Source organism: Crocodylus porosus, unplaced genomic scaffold (genome assembly GCF_001723895.1).
Source record: "Crocodylus porosus isolate Cpor-Errol unplaced genomic scaffold, CroPor_comp1, whole genome shotgun sequence".
NCBI lineage: Eukaryota > Metazoa > Chordata > Crocodylia > Crocodylidae > Crocodylus > Crocodylus porosus.
The window spans coordinates 9417855-9444529 of record NW_017728925.1 but is presented as its reverse complement, the minus strand read 5'-3'; the positions used below and the strand labels follow the sequence as shown (position 1 = coordinate 9444529).

The window sequence follows — 26675 nt, the reverse complement described above, 5'->3', positions numbered from 1 at the left end:
CTGTTGTCAAGCGTGCCTGGGGCCCCCCGTGCTCCTGTGGGATGCCCTATGCACCCCAGCATCACAGTGATCATGAGACCCTGCTACCTAGAGATATGTAGAAAAGACGTTTAAAGCTGCATCTAGATCCAAACCTTTCCAAATCTCTCCAAATCAATTTGGAGGGTTCCACTTTGATTCAGAGAGAGAAAGGGTGTCCTGATTCCATTTGGATTCAGAGATTTGGCCGCTGAATCGAGCCGAATCCGCACCGAATCGAATTGGGGACCGAAGCTTCGCACAGCCCAACACCTGCCTTTTGATAAAGGTTTTAAGAAAATGCCCATCACAACTTGCAGTCTCATACTTTGTGTGGCTTCTTCTGTTGCAGCTTCAGTTGAGGGAGCACCACAGGTGACAATGAGGGGACTGTTCTCACACATTCTGAAGACAGAGGGTGCTTTTGGCCTGTACCGTGGACTGGCTCCAAACTTCATGAAGGTGATTCCAGCTGTAAGCATCAGCTACGTGGTTTATGAAAACCTGAAGATGACCTTGGGGGTGCAGTCTCGGTGACAAGGACTTTAAAATTGAAAATCTTGGGATATGATCCCAAGGTGTATAGCCATCTCATTCTGCGAATGTGTCAACACTAAGCTGACTAAGCAAAGCTGTGAAATCCCAGACTGTGCGTGTCAATGGTGGCAAGAATCTGGTGTTCTTTGTCATCTTGCTACTTAGGGCACTGCATAAATCCATCAGGTGGTCCTTCAGATGTCCAAGGGACCAATTGGGAAACTGGGGGGATCGACTCCCAGGTGCGTCTCAAACCGCATTGAAACCGGTTCCTAGGAGGATGGTGGTGCAGGGATTTGGGAACAGGTCTGCTTTCAGCATCTTACACATAGAAACAGAGCTGCTAGCCTGGAGAATGTAGCAACTTCCAAGTCTCTGAAAGGGCTTCTGTTTCTGTTCAGTTGTTAACCTCCTACCCATTGTTTTAAATTTGTAAAGACTTTGTGTAGGAGTTGCTGCCTCACCGGGCTTATTTATTATGTTTACACATCTTCCTTGGGGTAGGAGGCATCCATGTTCTGCTTCCAAGACTTGATGACATGAAACATAACTTTAAACTATATTGGTTTAGGGCACTGGTGGGCAGTGGTGGCTTTGATCTGGCTGAAGGCTACTTACGCCAGCCTAGTGAAGAACTAGGTTTATTTATTTGTATAGGTCTTATTGAGTATGTCTCATAAACCGCTAACAAAATGCACTTACTAACAGAAGCAGCAGACTAGAGCCTGCATGCCTGCATTGTTTGCATGCCAGATTGGCTTGTCTTGTACCCAGCAGGATTTGGAAAGGGGGAAGGTCAGAGAGCCCTAAATGGACTGGCACCTTGATGCATGGCTTTACTGAATAACTGACACTATTCTGCTGCTCATGTCCATGTGTACCAGTGTGCCCCCAGCTCAGTGGGAGGAGCCTCTGTGCTGCCTGTTCAGCATTACATGGAGCCCTGACACTTTTCAGCCTGTTGCTGAAGCTGGATGCAGTCTTCCCCCAAACCATGGGCCAGAGCTGCTATCTGTCTCTCTCTTTAGATCTCTTTGTAGGATGGGATTTTACATTTGAGGGCTGGAGCCTCTTGGCTAGAAGGTTTGCTGTGGGCAGGGGTGTTAGGGAGAAGAATTAGCCGACGTTGAGAGGAAAGTAATTTTCATCACAGGGTTGAAGATGACTGCTTGCTTTTCTTCCAGAGGGTGCTTTTCATGGGGGGGAAGGGGAAGAGATGGCTTTAAAATTTCTCTGACTGTATGTTATGCGTCACTTTAGGATTAGGCTCCTGGGGCCTGAAAGATCCTCAGGCAAATTTTCATTTGAGGCAAAATGGACCAACATCACATTCCACTGTTTCACTGCTTAAAGCATATTTATTTTGTATTTATTTGAACAGAGGTATGTCAAACTATTTTTATAGACTTGTTTAAATATTGTTACCATGTGCTTGTATTTCTCCTGTTTTTTAAGAAAAGGTTCTTTATTTATGTTCTTTTGGCATCATGCAGTGGAGCAGCAAGGGAAGACACTGAGATGTCAATAGTGCTGTCTCCCTTCAAGGCATTAGCTGCCTTTCTTACATCTGTGGCTGTGGATGGCAGACCTCAGTCAGTCCAGAGAAATTCCTGTAGCAAGAAGCCATAGGATGGAATGGGACTGAGCTACAAAACAGTCAGTTGGGATGGGGATTGGGAGGAGTATACTTTTGAGGCTCACCTTATTTTGGAATCGTCTCATTTGTATGTGGCTGGAAGGACTTTACATGAATGGTTTGAGTTTAGGAATGGAAGGTCTGTGTATGTTGAATGTTACATTGGCTAAAGGAGAGAGAGGTGGTGAGAATTGTATTGGGAGGGAAAAAATCTCAGGGATTTAAAAAGAGAAGCTGCCAGTTCCCCAAAACATGGAAGGAACTTTACACTTGGACCCACACTGTTACAGCTCTGTGAAACTGGGCTGGTTGATGCACTGCAGAGTCCCAGTGCTCCTTGCATACAAGCATGCACTGGAGAAGTTTGTGTGTGAAAAGATGGGAAGGGCTTTCTTAGCACTCCCAGCAGTTGCTCTCTACTTGGTGGGCTTTGGCAGTGTGGAGGGCCTTGTGTTCTTAGGTACTCTGCCTAAATTATCCAGTGCTGTCAGTAATAAACACTTGAAAAATCTAATTTTGTACCTGGATTAGTGATATGATTTCTTTTATTTTACATCCCCTTTGAGACCAGCTGTAAAAAATCAGCAGTGACCCCTTCTACCAGTGTGACTTAATGGGAATATTCAGAATGCAAAAATCAATGCAAAATGACAACTGTCTTTGTAGCTGTAACCAGAAATTGTTCAAATGGAAATCTACTAATGAGATTCTCTGTGTAGGACACAGTCTGCTAATAAAGGTCTTTCAAAGAGATACCACTGAGTGTGTTTTGGTTCTGTGTGAGGACATGAGGCCACTGGTCTTAAAACCCTTTTCACTGAGGATAATTGGGAGCTCTGCCAAGAAAACCTCTCAAAGAGCAGAATTCCATTTGAATTTGAACTCAAGGAAAAGCTTGACTCTATCGAAGATTAAATGGTAAACTTTGGCGATGGAAGTCCTGTTGTCAGCCCCTCTTGCACGAAGCATTGGAGAACTCTGGTCCTCCTCTGTTTTGCTCAATAGCTGGATTCTTTTGTTGAGAATTTTAACTTTTAGAAGATCTGAAATTCCTTTCATTAAAGCTAATTGCATGCTCCTAATTTCAACATTTTGGGTTTTTAGGGGATTTTCACTGACAGCTGCCTCTGTACAGGCTTTTTGAAACTGAAATATTCTAATACAGCTATCCTGGAAAGAACAGAAGCAAGTATACAAGCAAGCACTTCTTGCACCAGCCAAACAATATGAATCACATGGGCCTCATTACATGAGTCCTCCAAGGTGTGCTGTTTACCTAGTGACTTGCAGTTACAATTCATGGTTTGAGTTTTAGCTGCCTCAGATTGCCTCCTGCAAAGACGCTGTGACCTGCAGTTAGCTGGGGCACTTGAGTTAGCATTTCCTGGATGGAATCTTCTAAGCCTGTTGGCAGGACATCATCGGTCAAGAGGCTTTAACATCTGGTTCCTCACCATAGCCTGACTTTCAGGGTATAGCACCAGGCTATGCTAGATGAGCTTTGTGGGTATGGTTTTAATTTGTGGGGATGATTCTGTACATCTCTCAGACCACAAGGGTCATGCAAATACTTAAAAACCTTTTCCATTTTCACTGCAGGACATTTGTAGTGGCACCTACTTCTTTCCCCTTATTGAAGTTACAGTGCCCCATTACCTACCTCCTAGAATGTGTGAGTAATTTGTTGTCTACATCTGTTTCCTGACATCCCTTCATGCTCGGCTTTATTTTGAAAAATGGGGAGAAGGCAGCCTTAGAGCAGTGGTTATCAAACTTTTTAGACTTGAAGCATCCCTTGGAAAATGTCAGTTCCTAGTTTTCACTTGATTTTTTTTTTTTGACTACAGAAAAATAATAGAACAATTCTGTCGTGAAGAACTCGTATTCCAACAAGGCAGAATGCTTTTAACACTATGGATTCCTATTTGAAATCCCTGGGTTTATCTTGTGAATTATGTTTGCACACCTAACAGTACTAACTAACATTGCTTGGTAGCCTGCAGCACCCCTGAAAAGTGCTCAGGGCAGCCCAGGGTGCTGCAACACCCTTGTTGAGAATCACTGGCCTAATGGGTGACATCCCTGGACTAGGGCTAAAGCTTTGTTCTACTCCTGACCTGTAGTAAAACTTCTGTTGGCATCTTGGTTTTACTATTTGTGAAAGAGGCCACTAGTATTTCCCTATATCACAAGTCTGTGGAGAAGTGACATCAGACACTTCCGTAGCGAAGTGGTGAGTGTTCTGGGAAACTGCTCTTCTGGGAAATTGCTGTCTGACCTGCTGGGCTTCTCATGAAGATGCTTTTATCCAGGCCATTCTGCTTTTAATGTTAGTCTTCAATTGTGGGGGTTTTTCTTGTTTTTAATAGTCTCCCTTGGAACTGAACTATTTCTGGTGGCCAAACTTGTGTGCAGCAGCATTTAGCTGCAATTTTGCCCACATCTCACTAATGTTATTCAGGCTATTTCAAGGAATATAGAAATGACATTCTATTCCTTTGGATTATCTATTACTTAAAATATTTATTGACCTACTATTTCATAAAATGGTAAAAAGTTCTCTCTGCTGGCTAGTCTTGATATTCTCTGATACCTAAGATACCTAAACACAGCATTTATATTCTTATCTAGTTCAGTGGTCTGGCTGGCTGCACTCCCCCACCTTATTTTCTGTATATTGCCTACTCCCACCATGTCCCTGTATCTTATGGTCAACCTGCTCCTGGGCCTGACCATGCTGTCCCTCCACCAGGCAAGGACAAAGGCCCTGGGGGGAACCCAGTCAACCCTGAGGCTGTCTTCTTTTCACTCATCAGTGCATGGCTCTGGGCATTTTCACTAGGTGAGATCCACAGTTTCCTTATATTTGTTCAAGGGGCAGTGGGTGCTAGCTGGTGTTCTCTACTTGGTGTCTTCTCTTGGCACTCTAATTATTAACCTTTGACCTGCAGTCCCGTTTCTGTTTTATCACCCTCTGTCCCATGGAGTAGTTGTATATGCATTGGCTTCCCTCCTAGCAGTTGAGGGGGTTTGGTGGGCCCAGGCCCATGGGCTGTATGCAGTTATTTAGACCTCTTTCTCCAAGTGGATGCTAAGGGGAAGAGCATTTAAGCAGGGAAAGTCCAGGCTGATCCGTCCCCCAACGCCTCTCCACCTTCAGCTTCCTATACATGCTTCCTCATTAGGGAAAATAAATGAAAATAAAACTGCTTTCTCTTTCCCATTAGGAAAGGTGGCCTGTTAACTGCGCATTTGTATAAGCTGTAGTTACATTTCTACAAACCCATTTCTCCTCTTTCTGGAAGAGCAGGTCCTGTGATCCATGGCACTTGTTCTGCCAGCAATACCCATTCAAACAATGAAGAAAAACTTTATTTACTGAAGAGGTGATAAAGCATTTGTTTTGGCTTGCTAGGCTCAGAGTTATCCTTGGCATGAAGCTGTGACTGCAGCTGGGTGCTCCTGGTCTTCGGAGCTGCTTGGCTTGCTTTCTTCCTTTGGACACGGATCCTTTCAAGACAATGGTTAGCAGGAAATAAATGCAACTGGTGTGGGTATGGCACTAGTAAGAAAACCATTTCTTTTTATTGAGCTCTTTTTCAATACTGGACTGGAAAGGCCCTCCTGGTTATTGCCAGCAACCAGATTAGGTATCGCTTCTACAGACTGATCAAGCTGGTAAAAGAACTTTGGCCTCTAAATATGCCGATAGCAACACCTTGTGGGAGGAACTGGTACTGTATACATTGCATTTTCCCACTGCTAACATTTAGTGCATGGAGGGTACCCCATTCCCCAGCTTCTGCTGCTGATTGACCACAGAATGCTTCTGGAAGGAAGGGTAAGGCAAGCTGGGTTCAAAGCAGACCTTTGAGTGTAATGTAAAATAAGAACTTAACTTCTGTAACACCTGATAGCAGCACTGCATTGCAACTTGCACAGTCTGGATACTCTGAAGAAAATAGGGGAAACTCAATAGGATGAATTAAAAAGGTTGAAATGTAGTTTTTAGAATCACAAGGAATTGAGTAGAAGGCTGTACTCTTAAAGAAGGCCTCAAAGCAATTTTAATATATTGAATTGAACTGTTATTACTAATCCTGAAATGACTGAAAATATCAGAGACGGTCATTCTACTTCTCATGTCATTTTTAAGGGGATGCAATAATTTGGGTCTCATTCGCTGCAGAGGAAGCTTACTTGTCAAAAGCTTCAGAGGAAGATAGACCTGAACTGTTCCTATTGTCTCTGTTTTTCTAGGAGTTAGGCTTAAATTCTGGTAAAATCAAACGCAAATACAGGATTGTATCTTTAAGTTCACAGCAACCTGCCATTAACTCAATAGAAACAAGCAGCTGCTCCCACAGGTGATTCCAAATTGACTAGAGAGAGGACTTGCTGCTCAAAGTGGAAAGAGAGCAAATGCAAGTCTGAGGAGGTCTGTTCTCCTGACTCCTTGGGATAATGGCAGCAGTCATTTCAGAGTTCTAATTCTAGCACTTCCCCTTTGGTGTCCCCATACTTTCATATTAAACGGGGACATTCCCCAGGAGGAAATCCTCTGCTACTCTTGGATGAAAATACTGAATTTTTCTCTGGGACCATGCTGTCTCTAAGATGTGAACTGCTTGATTTACCTGGGGATGGTTTTTTCCCTCCCTACTAATGCAGACATCTGTGAAGAGACCAAGCAGATCACACTTAGGAGAAGGAGATGCATGACAACATATGGAAAGACTTACTTCTCCATCACCAGTTTTTCTGGAAAAAGATCCTACTGGTATTATCAGTTTTGGACACAAGTCCTTTAACCAGCTGCTGATATGCAAGATGGTGTGACTGCCCAAGTTCCTATCAAAAGTTTCATGGGCCTGGTTACTTTTTGGACAAGAGACTTTCAAGGGAAAATTCCACTTCTATAAGAACCATGGTTGGTCTTTTGGTAGGTAGCACTTTTTTTTTTTAAACTAAATAAATACTTTGGAATGGGGTTGGAGAAGTTGCTGATGTGTGCTTCCTTTCAGCTGACACTTTTTATGACATCAAGGTGAAATGAGTTGATTATGGCTAAATTCAAGTACTTCCTACTTGAAATACCTCTTGTAGTTTCAGGTAAATATGTCATTCTTAACTTTCAATTCTAAACCATCTGGGTAGTTGTGAATTGTACAACTGGTGGCATGTTTTACCTCAGAGGAGGTTGCATTTTAATATTAAGAGATGTTTTCCTACAATGTGTGACTTATAAATTACTCCGATATGAATAATACTATAGAAATGCAAGATCGAGTTAATGGCCTGGGGGGAGTATGGTTAGATTTCTTTTTCTTTATTCGATTCCTATTCCAGGCTGTAAGAAGGGGTTTGATTGTGTGGTTGTTTTTAGTGTGCTAGTTGTTGCACTTGTCACATGGAGATTTCTTTGCTGGGTACAATGTCTTTTAAAAACACAGAAGTCTTGTTTTCAAAAGTACCCCAAGCACTCTGGGATGAAAATGCCAAGTCACCCTCTAAAATGGGACTTTAGATTCCTAAGTCACTTTTGCTTTTGAAAATTTCCTCAAGACTATATACCCTTTGGTGATGTACAGCTATTGACTCATTTTAAGTAAAATGCTTTGTAGCTTTTTATTTTCTCCCAGTTGCAGGGTGTTCTGATGTTTCAGGACACTGCAAACAGGGCAATGACTCTTAGGAATCCCCGAAGAAAACTTTACCTTCTTCCACGGTGCATAAACTATTTTCTCTTCACTGAGGCCCAGACATTCAGCATGGTCCCTGAGTTCATTCAAGTGAACTTTACTTGGGGGTTGATTCCGGGCTGTTTAGAAAGAGAGAAACCATAAGCTTAAGTACTTGAGAAAGTACTGAGCAGGACCTGGATGTGTATCTCCTTATCATACATAGGTGTATAATTATGAGGTCTCATTTCCTGTTCCTATTCTCATGTCTGGATTCCCTTTCTCTCTTGACACACTTAATTCTTTATCTCCATTCATGTCATTCCACCTGTGCTGTATACGAGATATAAGCATATACCCTGTGGGAGACTAATATGCCTGTGAGGAGTTTGGGGTATTCCCTTCTGATGGCTGGTCTATGTAGTATGCTTTCACCTTCCAGCCCTGGAAGCCAATGGAGGTTTTGCTTTGCTTCGGTGGTAGAAAATCGGAGCTGTAGTGCTGAACATCCCAGGCTCAAACCATGGTGCGTCTCAGACCTACTTTATCTTAGTTATTCTATCCTCTTGGCTTCAGTAGGGCCAGCCCTGCCGAGAAGGGGATGTGGTGCCTCTGGGGAGCACAGGTGGTTTCATTGTGTTCCCAGGGAGGCAGGTGGAGGCTTACCAGCTCTCCTTGCTCCCCAGCTTTTCTGAGGGGACAGGCCAACGAAGTTTTTGTCTGACTTCTAATAAGCAACCTGGGCCAGTAATAATTGGCCCTGCTGCATTGCAGTCAGCTGCTCACTCCAGGCAGCCTCAACTCCCTGCATCTTCCCTGGCAGGAGGGGAGCCAGGCAGGGCTGGGCAATGGGCATGCCAGCTTCTTCAGTACTCACCCTTGCTCCTTCCCTTCTTCCTCAAGTCAGAACAGGCTTTTCCAACTCCTGCAATATTTGGGACTTGTTTCTTTGGAATGGGGCGATTATAAGGAGGCCCGTCATCTTTTGGTACTTTCAGGGTATTTCTGCAGGGCACCACATTGAGCTTATAGCTTTTGTATGTAGAAGTCAGGCTGTCCTAGCAAAGATGGCAGTCCAGTGGGAGGGAAGCCAAGCTGCTGCCTGAGGAGGCAGGGGAGAGACTGAGTGGTGTGCGAGGGATGTGAGCTGGGGGCAGGACAGAGGGAAAAGATGAAGGAGGTGAAGCTACTAGATTTCATAGACGTTAGAGCTGGAAGAGACCTCGTGAGATCGAGTCCAGCCCCCTGCCTAAAGGCCACGAAGTCAGCTGGAGTCAAAGGATCCCAGCAAGGTGAGCATCCAGGCGTTTCTTGAACGGATCCAAAGTAGGTGCTTGCACCACTTCTGGGAGGAGTCTATTCCAGATTTTGGAGACCCAGATGGTAAAGAAGTTTTTCCTTGTGTCCAGTCTAAAATGGTCTTCCAGCAGTTTGTAACCGTTAGACCTTGTCATCAGGAACAGTCGTTCCCCCAGATCCTGATGCACACCCCTGATGTACTGATAGGCTGCCACCAAGTCCCTCCAGAGCCTGCACTTCTCCAGGCTGAAGAGTCCCATGGCTCTCAGCCTCCCCGTATATGGCTTGTTCTCTTGAGCTCTGATCATGCGCATGGTTCTTCTCTGGACTCTCTCAATCTTTTCCACGTCCTTTCTAAAGCGTGGAGCCTAGAAGTGAATGCAGTACTGCAGCTGCAGCCTCACCAAGGCCGAGTAATAATAGAAGCAAAGAAAGGACAGAAAATTGGGGGCGCATAGAGGGAGAATGTAGCTGGAGCAAGGAATAGCATGGCTGCTTCTCAGTCCTAATGTAGGTGAGGGTATGTGGAGTCCCCTTTACTGAGCTTGTTGCATCTGGGTTGTGATGATGAGGGGGCCAACCTGGCAGTGCGCCTGTTGCCCTGGTTTGAGTTTTTCCTGAACACTGTCAGCAGAGGTGACCCCAAAGGGCAACAGCTGCAGTTATCTGGGCTCAAAATTAGGCTCAGGCATTGCTCTCGCTCTCCGCTCCATATCCTTCACTTGTGCTCCGGTGTTACCCCTATTATTAATATTCCACTGAGTAACTATTATTAATAAAAAAGTTACCAGCTTTGAGGGTACAAGCACGAACTGTGCTTGCAAGTTCTCTATAGAACCACTGTGGGAAGAGAAGATGGAGATATTACAGGGTAGACTTCAGCCTGAAGTGGGGCTAGAGAGAATAAGGCATTCTAGAAAATTAAGCGATTACTTAAGATTTTTTTTTAAACTATGCCTTGTGGAGGAACACAGCACTCCCACTAGTGACAGGGTTTTATACCAGCCAGTATTGCCAACCCCAAACTATCTACAGACCAGGAGTCAAGCCCTCAAATTCCTGAGAAGGGGGTAGAAAAAGTTATAAAAGATCTAGGAAAACATCAGATATGAGGTTATTGCATGCCTTTACCTTTTGAAAACTTAATTCTCAAAATTTCCTTTGCCATCATGATAGTTAGCAATTGACTTTAATTAAAAAAAAAAAAAAAAAGCTGACATTCTCACATATTCATGTGACTGCCAGAAAAGTATCAGGCATTGCAAGAGTTACCAACACTAAAGTTCTGCCCCATAATTTCCTTTGGCAGGTAATATGTGAGAAACTTCACGCCATCGGAGTGCAGCTTCAAGAAGTTTTGTTCTGGGGTTTGCTTACCGTACAGATACAATCCTGTATAGTTCTTCTCCTTTTGCATTTCAAATTGAATTAGCAAGATGTCTTCAGAACTGCTGTTCATAAGCTTCCCCATGGTGCGTCGGTTCTGGACTTCAAGGGAACAGAATCAGAGGTTGGGGGCAATTAGGATATTAATTCAGCTCAGCTTTCTATATAGAAGGACTCTGTAAAATCTCTAGGGATTAATATGGAACAGTCTTACCACTTGCTGAATAACTATAACTCCTTCAGTGGGTCCCAGTACAACTCCTTTCCATTGATTTCAATGTAAGCTGCAGTGGGTCCTCAGTTTATCAAGCTTTGTTTAGACAGAGGCCTGGGATTTTAAGGAGCTAAAGGTGCCTAGTTCTTGTCTTTAGGAAAATATTTGCAGCTGGCTTATGAGTCCCTGATACATGCATCCACAAGCGGTTGTATGTTGATCCCTAACTGTATTCTCTTACGTGATCTGCTCTGAAATTCTGCCTTTTGGATTCCTGTTTGAAATCTCTGGGTTTATCTTGTGAATCATGTTTACACACCTAACAATGCTAAATTCTGTGGCAGCCTGCAACACCCTTGAAAGTCTCTCAAGGTACCCCAGGGTGCCGTGGCACCCTGCTTGAGAATCACTGGGCTAGATTCATAAAGATACTTAGGCTTCATAGACTTTACTGTGCTGAACATTAACTTAGTAGACGTCTGTGTAGTGTCTTGAGGCGACTCTGGCAATGAAAGTAATAAAAGCATTGTTCTCCTTTTCTTTGTGGTGGATCCCTCTTCACTGCATGGCTCTGTCTTGTGCTTGGAAAGGACTTCTATTTTTTCCGGGGTTTTATGAAAGGGGAGGACTTCCTGCACCAGCCCCTCTGGCCTGACATGACATGGGTTCATTCCTGGCCAGTGCCAGAAAATGATGCAACACTCACCAATGTAGTGACACACTTGGTGACACACTCCAATGATTAGGAATCAAATTCTGGAGTAAGATTTTTAAATATCTTGTTGGAACATGTTTTATGTAGTTTTAAAATCTGCCTTTGAAGGAGAAGAAAAACTATTTAAAGTGACTGTCTTTTTTTCTGAGCGAGGGTGAGCAGGACGGTGGTTGGTTTCTCTCAAGCTGTGTTTCCATGGACAGATTTGTAATCTGTCATGATTGTTTTATGGATCAAAAACCCCTTAAATGTCTGCAAGAAATTGTCCCACTGAGGAAGAGATCATTTCAACCCACCTGTTAGATTTTAGGTGGGGTGGTTTCTGTATTCCTCCCTGAACAAACTGTGGAATGGGAAACAAATCTTATCAGAAGTAAAAATCTGTATAATACCACCCCTCCCATGCACACACTAGCCTTCCCTTTCCCTCCCAAATGTTCATTATGCCTCTGCGTGTTTTGGCACTGGATCCTTACCATTCTTGATTAGTATTGCATTATCAACAGTGACTTCAAAATAAGTTGAATTGTTTGTGAGACATTCATCCATCCTAAAGAAAGAGAGAGAGAAAGTGTACATGTGGTATAACTGGGGTATGTGTATGTAAAGAGGCTCTTGTCTGAAAAAACCCTTGGAGAGCATAGATTTTAAGTTTAGAAGGGATCACCAGATTATCTAAACACACCTAGATCATTAGTACGAGTTGTGGAATGGCATCTACTTGCACCCATAAGCTAAGTACAGTAAAAAAGCCTAAGGCTGAATCGGTTCAGTCTTTGCAGGTTAGTTTAAAATCCAGAGATTAAACTGAGAAACAATGAATGCACATTTACTTTTGATTCAGGCAAGGCAGCCACATGTCTGCAGTGGCTCAGGCCAGAAGCCTGGGGGTGCTAGAGCGCTGCTCTTTGGCACAGCCAGCTGGGCTGTGTGTTCACTTCCTCTTTCTGCTGCCCCTAAGGTCTCTGGGATTTGCAGTCCAGACTCACAGCAGGACACTTCCTGCTTCCACATGCTTCTGGGATTTGTAGTCTACAGTTGCAGCCAGCAGTAAGTTTGAGTGGGGGAAGAGGTGTTTAACTCCCCCTCCCTGGCCCCAGAACCTATCTGAGGTTCACTGCCAAGGCCACAACAGAGGCTAGAAAAGTCGAGGCAAAGATGTGATGTTGATAGTGACTTCTGGCATGATGAGAGCACATTCAGCCACGCATGAGCAAGCGCTGGGGTGGGAAGCCCTTTAGAACCTGTCCCTTCTCTGTCTGCTGAGCTTATGCCAATTAAACCTTATGTTGAGAAGTTTGTGGAGAAAGTGGGGTAACAAGATGTAAAAATGGCATTGTTTGGAAAGCTGAATCCTAGGGCTTCATGATCACCAGCGAAGGTGGGGTGGGACGGGGTCATGAGGAATGAATGATCTTACGCTGAGACGTGCTGGTTGATGAGTAACTCCTGCCCCTGCTCATTTGGGTCCACCTGGAGGTAACCATTATCAATCAGTGTCATCTCCAGCCAGTGAAGGGGGAACTGTGAGGCCCCAGCCACGTAGAACCATTTCCCCAACAGCTGCAAAAATAAAAGGATGGGTAAGGAGAGACTCAAGGATTCATTTCTGGTCTTCCAAAGTGGGGAAAAATAAATGATTTTCCTCCAATCCTAGGGTAAGCAGCTGTCTGCTCCTGCCAAGTTCTCTCACTGACAAATTGGTAAAAAAATATATACAATTTTCTCTTTTTCTACAAGCTCTTCTAACAACTAATATTTTGTACTTGTATGTTGACTTAATATGCTGTTTAATAGGATTTTGATGCAAAAGTAGTGAAAAGGTCAGGCAAGGAAGTACTTGAAGTTTAGTAATGTTAGTGTTTGGTAGGGTAGGTGAGAAAATATTTTACCTGTCTTATAGATGAAGACAATTGAGGCACAGAAGGTGTTACAGCTAACTTGCTGCAGAAGTAGGAGAACTTGGGTATCCTGGGATCCTAATTCTGTATGTTAATATACTGTCTAGGATTGTAGGTTTGAGAAGTTCTTCTTATAATGTAAATTGTATTTGCTGTACATAAGAGTCAAACATTTTAATGAACTTCTTGCACTCTGTGGTTCCTATCTGGTCTCTGCATACATGAGGAGAGCAGGTATCTGGAAAAGCAAGACTCTCACAGGGTTTTTCTTACCTTGGAGCCTGTAGTGTTGTCCGGGATTTGTGGAACTCGGAAATCGCAATGCAGGGGGTTAGCACAGAGGAGAGGCAATAAATTGAGCACCGCTACAATGCAGCCCAGTACCATGGCTTCTCTTGAAGATAGGTGAGCAAATGTAGGTTGAACCCCTCCAACTGAATCTTCTCAGCCCGGCTCCAGGATTTGTGTTTATAAATGTTAATTTTTGCACAGCAGAGATTGCTGATCAGCTGTCTCATTGTGTCGGGGCAAATCTGGGTACATGGGTCAGGAACAGTGTGTTTAGGGATGAAGCAATGCTGTCCCTTTCTGGGAAATCGCTAAGATAAGTGGTGGTGCTAGCACTAAATTCCATTCTTTTATTTGACCTGAATACTGTTTTTGAGCTCATCCATATCCTGCAGTACTTTAAAGTGGCTCTGTGTTTGTCTAAGGATGTGTACATTATGTTCCCAGACAAGTGGGCCTCACTGAATCTGTATCAGAGCCCTAATAGATATTGAACTGCAGTGCTGTGTTTGCCTTCACAAAGAGATGACTGGGATTTTCTCCAAAGCCCCGAAGGGCAGTGAACTCAACCCTGTTTTCATTTTCTACCCCTCCAATACTTCTTCCCAGGTTTTCTTTTTCCTGTAGCTTGCCTGTCCCTACAGTTCTTCCTCACACCGCTAGTGGATTTCAGTAGGAGTTAGACATGCACATGCACGTGCACCACCGACCTTCAGATTCCCACTCAACCAGTTCAAAGCTGACTTACTTAAACCTGTTAAAGTGACTGATGCTCTCATGCAGTGGTTCCCACCCCTTGTTAGATGCAAAGCACTCTTGGAAAATGCCAGCCCTCCATTTTCACTCCATTTTTGATTACAGGGAAATAGTTGAGCAATTATTCTATTGCAAAGAGCTTGGAAAGATCATAACAGGGCAGAATGTTTCCTTGCAGAAATTGAGTAGCAGGAGCTAGGGAGCTGAGGCTGCCTCCAGCCGTGTTCCAGACAGGGCCCACAGCCAGCCTACCATACCACCAACCTGGCATGCTGGGTATTGGGCCATGGACTGGGTCTGACCCTCTGCCAGCTCTGGAGCCATGTGCCTGGGTCTAGCCTGACATGTTGAATTTGACCCTGTGCACCAAGTTCAATCCAAACACCAGGTCTGGGGCCACATGCTGGGTCTGATCCTGTGCTGGCTCTTGAGCCATATACTGGGTCTGGTCTCATGTGCCAGCCCAATTTGGCACACAGGGCCATGTCATATAGTTAACGGGCTCCCCACTGTTAAGTCATGAAATGGGATTCAGGACTAGTGTATAAAAGATTGACATGACAACTCATTCAATGAATAACAGAAAGGCTTTATTTAATACAAGTATTCACTGTTAATGAGCCTAAAACCATGCGAAGTCCAGTATATCAGTTGATTATAAGGGGTAAAGAGGCTCTTGCTCGCAAGACACCAGGATGTCAGGGGTCCCGTCCATATAGTGTGCCCTTTCGACAGTCCTTCTGTCCACAATCTGTCCTTCAGCACATTCCTTGGTTTCACAAGCCCATCACATGCATACATCCTAATTTGGGCTTTCCTGGTCTTCTAGTTTGGTCTGTTCCCCAAAATCAGCTGCATTTGGGCACGGTGAGCTGGAGCCACCTTATCTCATGTTGTGGAAGAGTGTGGTACATGCATACAATTTCCCAGCCTGCGTGTCTACCCCTATCAGACCCAGCAAGCCCTGGAGGAACTTTCTTACAGACGGTAAGAAATCAGTTAACTCTTGCTGTTGCCCTGGACCATTATTCTAATGTATATCTACTTTACCTATAAGCCAATTCCCCAAAGCAAGCCTCTAAATGCCATTTTCTAGGCATCAGCTAAGACCGGTGTACAGATGCCAGCCCACTTGTAAGAGTTTTCTCAGCTGGACAATCTGGTTCCTTTGAAATGCTGATAAAAAGGAGTAGGATTTATTACTCTTTTGGGTAAGACGTGCTAGCCTTGAGTGAGCCTAGCAGATTTAATTGATTGTGATGATCTCCAGTAGGCTGATGTCTTACTTGACCCTGACTATATTTGGCAAGAAAGGAATTGATATGAAAGTTTCTCAATTGTTGGTGTTGAATCAACCTGACTGTTAGTTTGAATGAGTTTGTGTGTTACAGGAATGCAGTACTAATTCTCACCTTTTCAAAGAAAGAGTTTTTCAAAATGCCAGAAACAATTCCTATGAATAAACTTCCCTTCCCATTGAAGCTAGGCTGAGTTGTGCCTCCTTGCATCAGGGCTCGGATCAGACCTTTCTTTCCCAGAGAATGCCATTTAGCTGATCTCCAGATTCATTACAGCTGTCTGATAACATTGCCTATTATTAAAGTTGTCTGATATTTTAAATTAGCAATCCCCTTTTTTTCTGCTTTATCTATGTCATATTTTGGGATGAGCGTTTAGATACCAGGTGTCTCTTTCAGGCTGCTTAAATGTAAACTTAAATTTCATCAGTTTCAATGCAGGTCATCAATTTCCAAGGAGTCGTCTATGGCAAAATGCATAGTTTTTCCTGTTAAAATTCTGGCAGCCTTTCTTGTTAGAAGAGGGCAATGCTTAAGCTTTCATTACAAGGATGTGAACTCTGCAAGGAAACCTAGCCTTCATCTCTTGTGCTGTTGTGATTCCTTTGCTCTTCCTGTGAAAATTCACTAGAACTTGGTCAAGTTATGTTTGAAAATTCACAGTTCACATACACTCGGTAGAAACTTGGAGTGAGATGGGTGAGTGCGGATGAGGAAGTGACATGGATGGTGGCACTAACAGATAAGGGTGATGGGACTGGGCACCAATGTGGTTGGGAGAAAGAGCATGGTGTGGGGACAGGAGACAGATCTGACAAAGAGCCAGGGTGAGGTGGGAAAACGGACTTCTCGAACCTAGGGGTGGCATCCTGTTCTGCAGGTCGGTGTTCTAGTTCTTCAAACACGAAACAACCACCTCTCTCCCAGCAGTTCTAGATCTAGTTCACTGCGTGCTTACAAACACCTGTAACAAAGAGGCAAGGGTCCCACAGACATCAGTGTCCATCACTACTCAGCTGTGATCACACCACAAAGCAGGGTGGGGAAAAGTACGTGATCATGTAATTAAAAACTATTGTGCGCTCTCTCTCTCTGTCTCCCTCCCTCCCACTACACACGCACGACATGATCACATAACTATTGCAATATATATTGTACTATTTTTTATTTTTATATGTGTGTGTGTGTATATGTATGTGTGTGTGTGTATGTATGTGTGTGTGTGTATATATATATATATGACACGATCACATGCTATATATGTATATAGTACTATATATAATACATATATACTACATATGTAATACTAGGTGCGGCTGGGGTAAGGCCGCATAAACATACTTACTGTGTTGTGATTGCAAGTTGACCTTTTTTTTTAACCTCCAACAGGACCATGACAATTCCACTGAGCTTATACATAGGGTCAACCTATACTCAGCCCCCACAACAAGCTCTACTTTTGTAGGTGCGGTATTTTAGTACCTTCAGCAAAAATGGTTATTTGATTCTCTTGTGAAATTTTGTGTCAGCAATAGCAGTTCAAGGAGTTATACCTAGAGTTTATTTGGGGGGAAAAGTTGTCTTTCCTAAATGGAACCTGAAAATTTGGGGTTGATGTGTAATTGGAACACACTACTAATTCTGGCACTACTGGTGTCTGGAGAACTTGACTTTCAAACTTTAAGAATCCCCTCTTCCACATCCAAAATGGGATAGAGCTGTAGGAGCTGACATACAGATTTTGAAGTGTGAGCCATGGGAATTCTGCAAAGATCTGTGCCAAAAGGGAGGAGAGGATCCCCTGTTGAAGAGGACCTGTCCCTGGTTTTCAGTGAATAGTGGCCAAATTCCTCCCTCTATGCCCCAAGCAAACAGAATATGTTATAGAAGTGGGGAGTGAAATGCATGAGGGAAACAAATGCATTCTCCCACCACATATCTCCAGCCCTTCTTTTCCTGACCAAACCCCAGCCACGTGCAATTCCTTGTCCTCTGGGACCAGGGTTCTCACTGTTCTTGCTATTGTTGATAATGACTGTGTTTGACGAGTTAAGTGCATGACAGATGCCCTCAGTTTTGTGTTTCCACCATCAATATGTGAGTCTAGGTGTATTTACGACATTTATAAACTTTGGGTACATTTGGATGCTTATCTTGCTGGGATCCTTTGACCCCAGCTGACTTCCTGCCCCTGGGCAGGAGGCTGGACTTAATGATCTTCACGGTCCCTTCCAGCTCTAATGTCTATGAAATCTATGATTTATTGAAGTAAATTAGCCCAGTGACTTTGGGATAACTCATCTGTGATTTTTACTGTTTAGCTACGTTACAGGTCAGATGAAGATATTCAGGCTTCTGGGCCTTGTGGGAGTGGTTTAGAGGAGCAACTATCTGCGCAACAGCTTTTACTTTAAAACAAGAAAGAGCAAGAACTTGATATGCATTTCTCAGACACACAGGGACCAGCTACCTTCAGTCAGTTTTATTTTTACTTTAGATTAAGAGAAGAGAGAACCAAGGTGGCTTCATTGGGAAGAGATGAGTACATGTGCTTCTTATTTAAAAGTCAGGGGCGTAGGCTGTAGCCATGTGGTCTAAGGACATAGGCAGACAGGGTTCTTTGGGTGAATCTGGTATCTTTTATTAGACCAACTTAAATAGTTGAAATTTTTTTTCTTAGCAAGCTTTTGGGTTTAAAAGCCCTTCATCAGGCTGAGGAAGCACCTGCAGTTGGTGTGCACTTTTCCTGGATGGAATTTCTACGATTAAAAATAGTAAATTTTTACTTTAAAAAAATCCACACCTTTCCTCCACTGCCACTGTTATGCACTATTACAGTACATAGGACAATCGCTAACTCATGGCCATGTACTTCAAAGCTATGTGCTGCTACCACCTAGCATCAAACAGGTAGCATCAAAATTTCTTTTGAGCTGCCTTTCAAAAGCCAGATGGTGGAATTTGTATCATGACCTTGAAGAAAACAGATGCTTGTGTAGGGTGTAGTTAGAGTATTTTCTCCAACTCACTGGAGCTGGGCTTTTTTGCTCATAGTTTGCAAATGGGGGCACTGTGTTTAGGTGAAACAGGCTCAGCCTATGTGGGCCTTGGAACCAATGTGTAAATACGTCATGAGCTCAAGTTCACTTCACCAGGTGGTGTGAAAGGACAACATGGAACCAGCGGTGGATGAAGATTTACTGGGGCCCTGGGCGAACAGAAAATTGGAGGCTCCCCACCAGGTGAGGGCAGGCTCCCTCTGTGCCTGCCAGGGGGCTGCAGCTGGGTCCACCGGGCCTCCTCCGCGTGTCCAGGGCAAGCCAGGCAGCACAAGCACCGCTGAGGTGAAGGCAGCCCCCGCCCCAGCTTGGTCCTTCCGCTCGACGGGTGTCGCGCAGCCAGAGCTGCAGTCCTTCAGCACCGCGGGATGGGCCGGGGCTGGGGTTGGTGCCAGGACTGGCGCCAACTTGGGGGGAGCTCCAACCCTGGCTGCCCTCCTGCCTGTCTGCTGGCCTGGGCAGGGCAAGATGGGGCTGTCCCGTCCTGTCCCAGTGGTGCTGGTGGCCTCCCGCAGATGGCAGGGAGCAGCAGTGGGGCCGCCCATGGGGCCTCCTGGCAGCAGACTGCTCCGGGAAGCTGCCATCACCTGCAGGAAGCCCCATGCCTGCCCTTAGCCCCTGGCCCTGGTTCTGGCCCAGCCAGAGGGGAGGAGGCGCTTGTAGCCAGGATGTCTGCCTGGGCTGTGCTGTCCCTGGAGCCCCCAGGTCCAGGCCCATGCATTAATCCACCCCTGCACAGAGGTTAAAGTGCATTAATCCACCACAGAACAGAGGTAAAAGTGGTCCCAGCCCCCCCCCCCCACTTACCAGCTCCGAGTCTGGGTCCAGCTGCCTGCTGCAGCCACGGGGGACTGCCCGAATCACTGAAGCTCTCCGAATCCTTTCTGAAGATTTGGAGAGCTTTGAATCGATTTAAACCTTTTAACTGGTCCCCTGATTCAATTTGGATTTGGAGATTTGGCCACTGAATTGGGCCGAATCTCCTCTGAATTGAATTGCCACCCGAAGCTTTGCAAAGCCCTACTGGACACTGTTGCTGATGTCAGGATTGTTGTTTGTAGAAAAACTTTTAAAACCCGTTTGAACAGGAAATTGTGGAATAAAAAATACACAAACTGGACTGTGTCAAGTAAGCTTAAACAAGAGCTACAGTTTCTTAGCTTGTAACTTGAGTGAGCTTTTGCGACCCCTTTCTTCCCATGGGTTCTTTGCTTGTATGCTTTTCTCTCCCTTCCCTCCCCACTTTCCTACATATTTCGTTCTGACCACTTCCTCCACTTTATGTTCTGCTCTATGCTGTCCTCACAGCACCTGATGAAGTGAACTTGGCTCCAGGAAATCTTGTATTCTCTAAGATATGTATCTTAGTTAGTTAGTCCATAAAAGTGAATATGTACCCTGTCTTTTGAGGGATGGGGATCAGAGTTAGGGTGGGTAGCAGGTGGGGAAACAAGCTGGTTAAAAAGAGAAAGAAAGTGGAGGGCAGGGAAGGGCCCAAAGGATGAGTGGCAGAAAAGGAAGGTGCCAGAGGAAATGGGAAGGAGAACTTGCACCGTGGCACAACACTGGGGCTCCGAAAAGTCGTCTGCCAATCACCACTATGGCTTCAGGAGAGTTTCCAAGTCCTGTGTTCTAGCTGCACCTGCGTGGCAAGCACTGGACAGCCAGGACCGGCTGCCCTGCATGCATCCTTCATCTGCTGCACCCCTCCTGTTCATGCGCCCAAGGGAGGCCACAGCAGGGAGTGATGGAGTTGTACTCTCTTTTTGGTTTCCTACTACCCAGCAGCCCTCTATGGAAATGTCGAGCTTCTGTACAAACCGACTTGTTGTGGGCCTTGTGGCGTGCCCTTCAACTCTGACCCCCGCCCCGACTAACTCTCCTTCAAACAGCCTGAATGGAAATCCCCACACAAGGAGCAGCAAAAGCAAAAGGGTGCTGTGAGAAATGATAGTTGTGTTAGCTGCTCTTTAGGAAGCGGCACAAAAGCTGGAGACCCCGTCACGTGGAGCACTAGCAGCAAGCAGTGTTTTGCAGGGAGCAAGCCTGATTTGGCTAAAGGCGTGGTCCTGCCTGCCGTGCATGGACAGTCACAGCAGTGTCACTCAATGCAGACACCCACATATTGGGTTGTATTAATTTGCATGGCATTACATATCATGATCTTTCTTCCCATTCAGTCATTTACACTTATGGGGCTACTCCCATTCGTGCCCTCAAAACAATGGTATCCAAGTGTCCCCATTTATGAGACTCTTTATTGAATCATAGAAAAGTAGGTCTGGATAGAACTGCAGAAGTTCATCTAGTTCAACATGCAGCTCAGTACACCATCATCCTTGACTAAATGATCCTATTCAAGTATTTATCTAATAACAAGCCTTTGCTGTTGTCTGTCTTACCCAGGGTTCGAATTACACGGGAGCTTGCGGGGGCTGAGCTCCCCCCACCTAAGAGATGAGAGCCCTCCTATAAGATTTGAAAATCCTAACCTGTGGAGTCTCCAGTTTTATTATGGCATCATGATTGGCAGCCCAGTGTTTTTTTGCAGACCCTCCTTCCCACCCCCGCCCCACAAGAATCAAAGTATTATTCGAACCCTGGTCTTACCTTGAAGTTGTAGCATTGTCCAAAGCTTTAGGACCTAGGGGTTCTCACTCCAATGATTTAGCAATGAGGAGATGGGCTAAAGCAAGAACCAGGGCGATGCAGGCAAGTGCCATGGTTTCTGTTCAAAGGGAGCTGTGAAGCAAAAGAATAAATCCCTGGACAAAAGTTTCTTGCATTGGATCAGGTTTCTGGATTTATATACATCTGTAATTTCAGGTATTCTGGCCATGAGTATATGGCTTGACCTCTATCTTGTTTGCTTAAGGATGAAGCAAGGGGAGGTGACCTTCCTAGATAAATCGCTAAGTTCATGGTTCCATAAGTCCTAGCGTATTGACTTGTGTTTTGTGTATTGGTGAGAACGCAGGTATTTTTCTATTGCTTGGAACTTAGAAGCCATTTATAGGCATCGCCCAGAAGATAAATAATTTTGTCTAAAATTATTTGTTTTTCTGTTCACGTTGACCTTGATTATGTTTCCGTTACAGTTGGTATAAGCACAGTGCTGACTGTATTTCAAATGCAAGTGGACAGTACTCCGAGTACAGGCTGGGATTGCTCTGCTCCATGTGGAGGCTGTCGTTGTCCTAAAAAGGATGAAATGTGGATTTTCCCCCAAAGTTCTGTGAGGCTTCCCTGGGATGTTTGTTGGAATGAGCCCTACCGTGAAGCCAACCATTAGTTTTAATGCCAAGATTTGTATATGTCCTGAACACATGGATTGGTTTCCTTTCCATTTCTGCCCCTGGGTGAGGACGAGAGGTGCTGAGAGAGCACAGAGTGAAGGGAAGCATCTTGGAGTCGGCAGGTCCCTTCCCAGCTCCTCTCTTGGCTATTATTTCAGAGGTTGAAGTGCTGGGGCTCGCTCTGGGTCCTGCTGAGACCAAAAGAAAGGAGTGTTTCCTTTGCCTTCCTCAGGCCCCCCAGGGAGTTTCAGTGCCGCTGCTGTGCCAAGTGCCTGCGTGGGGGAGCAGAGGTGAATGCAGGAAAACCAGCCAGGTGGTAGCGAACAGCAAGAATAGCAACTTGCTTGCTTCATATTGGGGCTGTAATTCTGATCTGTGCCAAGCCTCTTCCATCTCCTTTTTGCTACGCAAGTGTAACCCATGCTGGCATGCTAAGACTGGGTGATGCACCAGATTTTGGGTCCTCAGGGTGCCACTTGCCCTGGGAGCCCCTCAGGCAGACTACTGCATGAGGTGTCCTGTGGAGAGGTGAGTGCCTCACCCTCACTGCCCAGGAATTTGCTCTGAACCCGATGGACACGCTATTCTTTATTATACACAACCAGTTTATGTACAGCAAAAAATAAACAAAAATATAATCACAATAGTTAATAACAAAACTAACAATTTAGATAAAGTTTTCAGCTACAAAATTAGGTGGATAATTCCAGCGCAGTGCGTGGTCCCACTTGTGTTAAACAACCTGAGTAACTAAATTCACCTCATAAGTTCCCCTCCCCCCATAACCCAATTGATTTCCTTCTTGTGACAAGCCACTTCATTACACTAAATAGCAACACGGCTCTAACTATGATCCACCAGTAGGCGGCGAAGGCGAGGCTTCTGCTGCTCTGGGGAAAGTGAGCTCCTTTAAGCATTTCTGGTAACACAGTGAAACAGGCTCTGAACAACTGCTGCAGACAATGGGCTCTGTTTCTTATACTGGCAGATTGCTTTCTTGACCAGTTTCCTTCTGAAAATACACTTACCGCAAACACTAGTGATCAGGTGTCCCCTCACACACCCATGCTGGTTTGTTTTCTCTCAGCCCACTCCTTCTCTGGGCTGCCTCCCCCTCCCACCACATCCACCCTCAGATAGCGGTTTCCCTCTGCAGGTCTCTGACTCTGTGGCTCGAGCCTTTCTAGCTTGGATTTCACCCCAGTGTCTTAGTCAGACACAACTCACAGCCTGGTCATTAACATTTTAAGGGCTCTGCTGCTTCTCCCGCCACCAGCAAGCCTATCAGCATTGCTTACCAACCCCTCATTTTTTCCTTGACACCTGTGTCCTTGGTTGCACACCTCCAAATTTGGTGGGGAATCAGCTTCTTGTGAGATGACACAGGCTCTTCCCCATCCTGACGCCTGCTCCCTGGGCATGTTTCAGTTCGGGTCTCCCCTGGCTTGAGCTGAGTCTGCGCCCCTCTCTCCGGGACTGGAGTGTACTCCTCCTTTCCCTCCTCTGAGTCTCTCTTCTTTTTTTTCCTCTGTTTCCCTCCCTCAGCTTTTATAGCTCAGTAGCAGCCAGTCAGAATCCCTGGTTTGCAGTGCGGGTCTGGTCGCAACTTAAACACTCCAATAAAAAGAATGCACTGTGCACTGCATACCTTCCTATCTGGTAAAAGGTTATGCACCCTCTGCAAAGTTATTTCTTGCAGAACGCTTAAGCACAGCTCACCCACTTGGCTTGCAGCCAGATGAGCTTTGCAGATGTTATACAAGAAAATTAGATGTCTCCTATTGGCCAGCACAGAGGTGCTGCAGGCTTTGAAGGGCATCGCCATGAACTAGTGATTTGTCCTGAAGCACAATGATGCCACTGGGGTAAAGGTCTGATTCTTTTAGTCTTCAGCCCTGTTAAATGGAGAATGGACATACTCTAGTTTCTGGGGATTGCAATGCCCGGCTTCATAAAACAGTAGAAGCCTGGCCTAGGTTTGTGAGACCCAGTACTTTGAGTTAATTTGACCTTTATTTTAGAGTAAGGCATGAAGAACAAAAGCATAATTCTTGAGGAAGGAGCGGAGCACGTGCGCTTCTCGTGTAAGAGTCTGCACAAAGTGTGAGAACAAAGCAGCTGCTGAATGTGGCCGGCAGCGCAGAGCCTGCTTTGAAGTTTAAAGGTCCAGTGCAAAGCAAACATCAGTGTTGGGAAACGGTGCCCAAGGGACCACGTGAAGAGATTTGAGAGGAGAGGTGAGCTTTTGTGGAGAAACTAGTGGCAGAAAAATTTTGGTCCTGACATCCATTGTGGGAGGGCAGCGTAGCTGTGAAATGTGGATTACCCTGCTGTGGGCTCCACTGTTGGCTCCTCTTTGCTGGGGTGCTTCTTGTCACCGTTGTCGTCTTCCAGGGGACATATGGCCTGTGCAGACAGGGAAGGGTGAAATGTCAGTCTTGTGTAAAATGCTGTTTTGGGATTGCAGGGTTCATGTCCTGTAAAGCTTGTACTTATGCTTGGGTGGTTTAACATCCTTTATTTTCATTCTCTCACACTGAAAGGGCTGGAGAAGTTGTCTCCAGCAGGCTGTGTGGGGGGGTATCTGGGGAGGCAGAAGAGTCTGTACCAGGACAGGGGAGATCGCAAGAGGGAACTGCTGCATTTTTGCCTGGAGGGGTTTGCAGTTTCCTACCATTAAGCTGATCTGGGCTGGCAGCACCTACGACAGACATGTGGGAGAAAGAGGTGCCTCAGCAGTCATGGGAGAGGGCTGGAACGTGTCTGGCCACCGGCACTGCAGAGCCTGACTCCGTGTCTTGGTCATGGGAGACTGGTGCCTCCTGAGTCTGGGGGGGCACCCGCAGAAGCTGGCAGTGGCAGCAGGGATGGGACTGGTGAGCATCTGCAGACCCTGCTGGCAGTGTCTGCAGCAATGGAGCTGGTGAGCATGTGCAGACACTGCCAGTGGTGGGGATGGAACTGGTGAGCACCCGCAGACACTGCCAGCGGTGTTGACGTCATGGACATCCCTGTCAGGGGGCAAGTGCCCTCCCCCCCAGTCACCTATGGTCTTGGTGGCTCTCAGGCTTTGCTCTGCGGAAGTCCACTCTAGTGACAATTGATTGTCATGGAATCATGGCAGAAATATATTGGTGAACCTGGAGGCTGAGGCACCCTAAGAACAGAAACCAAAGGGTTTGGACCTGGGGGGCGGGGGGAAGGCTCCCATTGCCCACCAGGGCAGTGTTGAGTGAGCTTCTCCCCACTAGAGCAGGGCAGCAGTGTGTGGACAGCAAGTTTTGGACCCCAAGTCTTCAGTGTTGCATGGGCAAAGAGTCTGCAGAGCTCTAGGTGCTCTCACTCCACTCCCTGCTTCTTTTTCCTAACGAGTAGCACACTCACTGCTAATCTCATCCTGGCCGCTGGGGCCCATCTCACTTGTCCCCCAGTCTTACCCCTGGAAGTTCAGAGGCACAGCTGTCCTAGAGACTCCTGTTGTACAACCCTCTCCCCCCTTCCCTCCCCCCCCCACACACTATGCAAGTGAACGGAGGAGCTCCACAGTGGTTATCACAGGGGGACCGTATGACGGGAAGCTGAGCAGTTCTGCTTCGGTTCAGTCAAGCACATGCTGTGCTGGCCAGTTTAGCATTCTGGGCTCCCCCTAATGATTTTTAAGCTGTTTTTGAGGGACAAACTTTGAGCATTCATTTCTGGTCCAGCTCCTATGGATGTTTCTGTGGTTTGAAAGGGGGTTAGCAAATAGCATTGGAATCACTGTCCACTCGGTACCTCTGCTGTTGTGTAGTATATGTCGTCTTCGGTAAATCCAAGGCAGGCCGCTCGAGCTTTGAATTCTTCCAGTTGTTCTTTGCTCACGTTTTGGGACCGAGCTGTTATTGAAGAGGAAATTGGAAATAGCCGAAGCCCTTATACAGGCCTATTTTAAGAAGGGCCAGGGCTGTACGTAGGTTCAGCCTTGAGAGCTTCACAACAACAAAGGATAAAACTCCAGACCTCTTGCTTCTAAAGTTTGAACTTAGAGCAAAGGGGGCTTTTCAGGAAGTGTTGGGAAACATATGTGCATGTAGTGTAGCACAAAACTGAGGAAAAGCACCCTTCCTGTACCCTTGTACTTGGTGAGCTAGTTGTGCTCTTTGTTGCTGACCTTGTTCTATGTCCTTGCTACTATGCACTTCAGCAGCTGTTGTCTTGGGGGTAGTATGGAGAGACTCTCCCTCTATCCTGCATGAGTGTTAGAAAAGTCTCCCATCCTGCTTCCCTCCGTTTTCTCCACTTCTGCGCTCTCCTTTACAGCTGCGACAGAGGAGGTAGGAGAGGAGACTTGTCTATGAAACTTCGCTGGGAGTTGGCAGGGCTGGAGACTGATGGTTTACAGTGCATCTTGAGACTCAAAAGTCTTTCCTTCCTATTGAACATTAAATCTCCAGACATAACAGTTGACCCCAAAGCTTTTGTTGGGGCTTTGCTAACTATTGGGCACTCGCACCAAGCTTTGTAGAAATCAGGTGCAGTCCTAAATGGATTGGGTAGCTACTGTCCCTCTCTTCCCCTGGTTTTGGAGTCCTTTTTGGAGGAGGAGCAGAGG

At 45.6% G+C, this 26675-nt stretch overlaps 2 protein-coding genes and 1 long non-coding RNA gene across 9 annotated transcripts in view; 1 reads left to right on the top strand and 2 right to left on the bottom strand.

Annotated features, from left to right (window-relative positions):
* Positions 1-2944, top strand: part of SLC25A25 (solute carrier family 25 member 25) — a 43619-nt gene extending 40675 nt beyond the window's left edge. For all 5 annotated transcript variants that reach the window (XM_019540664.1, XM_019540661.1, XM_019540663.1 and 2 more), the window contains one exon: positions 371-2944. In XM_019540664.1, the coding sequence (XP_019396209.1) occupies positions 371-555 (185 nt within the window). In that variant the 3' untranslated portion in view covers positions 556-2944. The remainder of the gene's footprint in view (positions 1-370) is intronic.
* A 2661-nt stretch (positions 2945-5605) lies between these two features.
* On the bottom strand, positions 5606-13919 carry LOC109313867 (alpha-1-acid glycoprotein 1-like). Of its 2 annotated transcripts, XM_019540659.1 has the most exons (6): positions 13661-13919; positions 12907-13049; positions 11963-12036; positions 10549-10659; positions 7909-8012; positions 5606-5701 (listed from the first exon to the last, which is right to left on the bottom strand). In XM_019540659.1, exons 1-6 carry the CDS (start codon positions 13772-13774, stop codon positions 5615-5617), a joined length of 633 nt encoding a protein of 210 aa, XP_019396204.1. In that variant the 5' UTR covers positions 13775-13919; the 3' UTR covers positions 5606-5614. The 2 variants fall into 2 exon arrangements, with proteins under 2 accessions (XP_019396204.1, XP_019396203.1); XM_019540658.1 differs by lacking the exon at positions 5606-5701 and having other exon boundaries at positions 6226-8012.
* A 10159-nt stretch (positions 13920-24078) lies between these two features.
* Positions 24079-26675, bottom strand: part of LOC109313866 — a 29934-nt gene continuing 27337 nt past the window's right edge. Inside the window, exons 2-3 of one of the 2 annotated variants that reach the window (XR_002102166.1) lie at positions 25859-25959; positions 24079-24490 (exon numbers count right to left, since the gene is read on the bottom strand). This is a non-coding gene — a long non-coding RNA (uncharacterized LOC109313866). Of the gene's footprint in view, positions 24491-25858; positions 26000-26675 lie in introns of those variants that run through there. The other variant, XR_002102165.1, reaches the window with a different exon arrangement.